At 40.2% G+C, this 4,594-nt stretch overlaps 1 protein-coding gene across 1 annotated transcript; it reads right to left on the bottom strand.

The window, feature by feature from the left end:
- Positions 1 to 1,115: 1,115 nt before the first annotated feature.
- Positions 1,116 to 2,666, bottom strand: LOC104949967 (zinc finger MYM-type protein 4-like). The gene is made up of 3 exons (XM_010776410.1): positions 2,512 to 2,666; positions 1,767 to 1,882; positions 1,116 to 1,678 (listed from the first exon to the last, which is right to left on the bottom strand). Exons 1-3 carry the CDS (start codon positions 2,597 to 2,599, stop codon positions 1,337 to 1,339), a joined length of 546 nt encoding a protein of 181 aa, XP_010774712.1. The 5' UTR covers positions 2,600 to 2,666; the 3' UTR covers positions 1,116 to 1,336.
- Positions 2,667 to 4,594: the final 1,928 nt, after the last annotated feature.

The raw sequence follows: 4,594 nt of genomic DNA, 5'->3' as shown, positions 1-4,594 counted from the left end.
CGGAAAGTTGCGAAATATGCTAAATATGCGGGGGAAAAGAATAACAATTTTTTTAAATATTGGGCTGTCTTATTTATTCTCTCTCACACACAACCTACCACTAACGTTAAACCCCTTTACTATTCAATTAAACACATTCAATGTTTATTTATTGTAAAAGCAATTGGGCTATTTTAATCTCACACACACACACACACCCCCCCCCCACACACACTTCTCCGCCTCATTCTGTATTCATTTACTCGTTCGTTATCTGACCAGCTTCAATCTTGTAGGCTACTCACTTCGTTTATTGTAGCCCTCGAAAGGGTTTTGGAGGTTGATCCCTCGGTGAACGGGAGTTGAATGGCTTTCTTGTCCGCAGCAGCAGAAAGCATTTTCGAATGTTTGAATGAATCAAAGTGGGTCGCCACCGTCGATTTTCTCTTATGCTGCAACACACAGTTGCACGGGGTGCAGAATAGTTTCCCCCCACTTTTTGCCCGGTCTTTAGTAGAAATGTTCGTTGCTAAATGAGCTCTATACAGTGTTGTTTACATTCTGTGATGCGCGAGCTGATGACGTCACGACGAGTTAACTTTTTTTTCTTCTCAACTTTGTGTGGAAAAATGCGGGGATTATGCGGCCTTTTGATAAATATGCGGCTTTTTAAAAATCTGCGCCATTTTGCTGATTATGCGGTAAATTCTGCGATCGCAGAATCGCGTTTTTCTGGAGGGTCTACTTAATGTCCGAGTGCAAGTGAATGCAGCACAAGACGCGAGACTTGTAACCCCATCTCCCAGCCCTGGGGTGAGCATGGAAATGTGATTGTCATTTGAACGCCTTTGATTATGTTCCGGCCCGCCATCTAGTGGCTCAGAGAAAAGAATTCCGATAAAAATAAATAAGTAAAACTTATTTGCCGACCCCTGCCGTACAGGCTATGCATAATGCGTACATTTTTCAGTATTCAAATATCTAAATGCGCTCATACTAATGGGATTCATGTTGATTTAAATTAGTTGACAGGAGGTTGAGCGCGAGCAATCATATAGTTTCCCTTTAATTTCTTTAATTTGAATTCAAACCCTGCTAATGAGTTGATATATTTCTCACTGTTGTCAAAGTTTATAAAGCACACATCAAACAAAAAAGTATCGAGATGCACTTTTAGTTGTTCATCTACTGAATTTTGTAGTTTTAGAGGTTTTCGCTGAGGCACATTGATTCTACCTCAGTCCTAATAATTTCTCCTTCACATTTTGCTTCAAACCCTTGACGATTTTCTCGAAGGTTAAAGAGAAATTGTCAGGAAAAGACATTTTGATCTGTTTTTTGGACAACTCAGCAGCAGTCATAATATGTGATCTGGGCTCCTTACCTGGTGACTGAACAGCAGCGGCTTTATGCTGAACTCTTTGCTGCACTGATGGCAGGTCAACTTGGATATTTCCTTGGGCCCCCCTTCTGCTGGTTTCATAGGCTGAACAGCAGGCGTTTTGGCGGGGACCTGGGAGGGAGGCTCGAGCGGGGGCACTGAGGTATGACTGGGATGGTGGCCCGGGAAGGCTACAGAAGACGGGTGGTCCTGAGGGAGGGGAGGGACTGAGCTGGCCCCGGCAGAGGGTCCTGCTTTGGGGTCCCTGAGAGCGGGGGTTCCATTGGTCAGGTCTGGCTGAGAGGTGTTACCGGACTTCTGTGGAGACATGTAGGGGAAAATTACACCTATGTCAAATCTACAAAACCAACACATGCTCCATGATTAGAAACAAAACTGTTCTTACCCTATAGATAGAAACGCAGTCGTAGGAGCAGAAGTTGCGGATGGTTCCGTCCACCATGGCCAGGTGATACTGAGGAACAGCCGACACGTTGCACTCGCAGCAGGGGAACGCAGCACCTAAGGGAAAAAGATAACGTAAAAAATTAAATAAAAAAATGCTATGTAGTTTGTGTTTTAACTAATAATGAAACATGCTTTCCCTTTTCCATGCTTTGGAGGTGCTTGAAGCTACACACTGTAAAATAAGATTAAACCCTATTCATTAAAGAAAAGTAATGAGCCACCTGTTATACATTTAAAGGGGCCCCATTATACTCATTTTCAGGTTCATATTTGTATGTTGTGTCTCTACTGTGACATGTCTCCATTCTTTAATGTTCAAAAAGCTCTTTATTTTTCTCATACTGCCTGTGCTGCACCACCTATTTTCAACCTCTGTCTGAAACCAGAGCCCAGTCTGCTCTGATTGGTTAGCTGTTGTGATTAGTCAACTGCTTAGAGATGTCCCACCCTTTAGCCTATAATGTACAGTGTGTGTTGGAGCCCTAAGCCACTAGAAGCGCAAGTGTTACATAATGATGTTACTATGTGGGGGAGACAAACTCCCTTTAGAGGGAACACAGGGATTTGAGCCATGCAGACCATTTACCTGCACAAAAACATATACAACACCCTACAGGAAAGGGAAAACCCCAAAAGCATGATAGGGCCCCTTTAATACATGTGGTTGTGTGTCTGTGTCCTACCAGTGAGAATGTGTTGGGGGGGTCGACTCAGCTCAACACATGAAGACGAACAGTAAAGCTGGACTTTGCCCTTTTGGTCTCTTTCCATGATGGTGGAGGACACCGTCGCGATTTTGTGACAGTAGACACACTCCACCGTCTTTTTGCAGGTCTGTGTGTATCATAATTACAGAGGTTTAAATCTGGTACATTAGCTTAATAAACATTACATTGCTCTGTGATTTCCGATTGATATATAATATTTGGGAAGTCAAACTCTTATTAGCATTCGGTGCCACTTAAATGAGAGATTCACCAATCGTGTTTTTTTCCGGATGACGCTGTTTTGCTGATTTACCAATCATTTTCTTATTGTTATTTTTATGTAAGCTGGTATACATGGTTATGGTTGCAAACTTTCAGCACTCCACTATACTTTTTATAAACACTCATGTATATAGTAATGCCTTTGGGACATGTCATTTTTGTCAGTGTCATCTATAGCTATTTTCGCAAAAAAAACTATTGAAATGATACGAAATGTTTTTTTTTCCATTTGAATATTTGCTTTGGTTAAAAAAGAGTTAGATTTATGTATTATAAGCTGCTAAGAGCAAGTAAGGTAGTTACACAGTTCATAATATATTCTAATATCTGGTTTATACTGCTGTGAAACAACTGTACTTCCTTACTAACATACACATTTTTACAAGATTTCTTTCTCCAACATGTTTACTGAATTGAGCATCATATTGTTACCCAATATTAGCTCAAAGCTCGTTTTTTTTTAGCCAGGCAGGACTGTGCTGCCCAACGAATGCTAACAGCTAACATTACCAGCTGCAGATTTTGACACGGATTTCTGGTCCATATTGCAGCATTATCAGGAATACCACATGAAAAGTGAGTTTACTAAATAAAGAATCACGTACAAATCAATCTTCAACTGTTTCTTAAACCTATATCTTAGTTGCATATTTTAACGGAAGATCGGCTGAAATAGGGGTGCAACAACTAATCAACTTAATCGATTAAAATCGATTACCAAATTAGTTGCCAACTAATTCAGTCGTCGATTCGTTGGTGACGTCATCACGTGTTTTACGCGCCGTTAAGCTCCAACGTTATTGGTCTTTTTATCGGTATATGTCATGTATTGTTGCTACAAAAACATTATATCGCAGTCTTAGTGTCGCCAACTCGTTTCTAATATGCAAAAAGACAAATAAATGCGTCTATGATGTATTTTCGATCAGACGAGATCTCTCTCCCCGGTCTGTGTGCGAGGGGGCGGGGCAGTTTACACATACACAGCTGCTACATGCAGCAACACACATAGATGGCGGAGTGAACGCGCTCCGAGGTGTGGTTAAGCTTTACCCGTCTCGATGTGGACAATGCTCGTTGCCAAAAGTGCAATAAGAGTTTAGCATGTAAGGGCAGTAACACGAGCAATTTGTCTAAACATTTAGCAAAAGTGCACCACATTCAGACGGAGAAATGCATCGGGTTTGACTGTCTTTCTAGTAGCGCCCCATCCACAAGTAACGTTTCCACGTTAGGTGTTATGTATGCTAGCAGCAACACACGGAGTTAACTTCATTATACAAACATGGGTTAATGATTAGAGGTAACTGAGTTATTTATTTTGTTAAAGTTTCAGCTATTCTGTTTACAGTTCTGTTATCACATTGTTTAATACGATTTGTTAAAACACTGTTGTTTCTTTTGATCTGAAATATTATTTATTTAATTTAAATAAAAAGCAATGTTAATTTTGTTCAAAATGTGTTTCGTTAATTTAATAATATATGTATTTTTAAATCAAGTATTCATCTTTATTGTCTTCATTGTTAGTTTCCACATGCCTAAAACAACCTCAAGCTAAATCTAAAAGTTGATGGCTAAATAAGAGCGTTTGAGAAATTGTGCAAGGCATAATAGTCCGCATAGTCGATTAATCGTTTCATTATCGATTATCAAATTAGTCGTTTGTTGCAGCCCTAAACCCGAAATGTTCCCACACAGCTGATTTAAAAGAAGCAGGTGGGTTCTAGCTCCTGTGTTATCTGAAATCACCATACTAACTTTTCTTCTACTTGTA

This window comes from Notothenia coriiceps, unplaced genomic scaffold (assembly GCF_000735185.1).
Source record: "Notothenia coriiceps isolate Sejong01 unplaced genomic scaffold, NC01 NC01_scaffold00016962, whole genome shotgun sequence".
NCBI lineage: Eukaryota > Metazoa > Chordata > Actinopteri > Perciformes > Nototheniidae > Notothenia > Notothenia coriiceps.
Note: the sequence above shows the minus strand (reverse complement) of the source record. Positions and strands in the feature narration are given on the sequence as shown.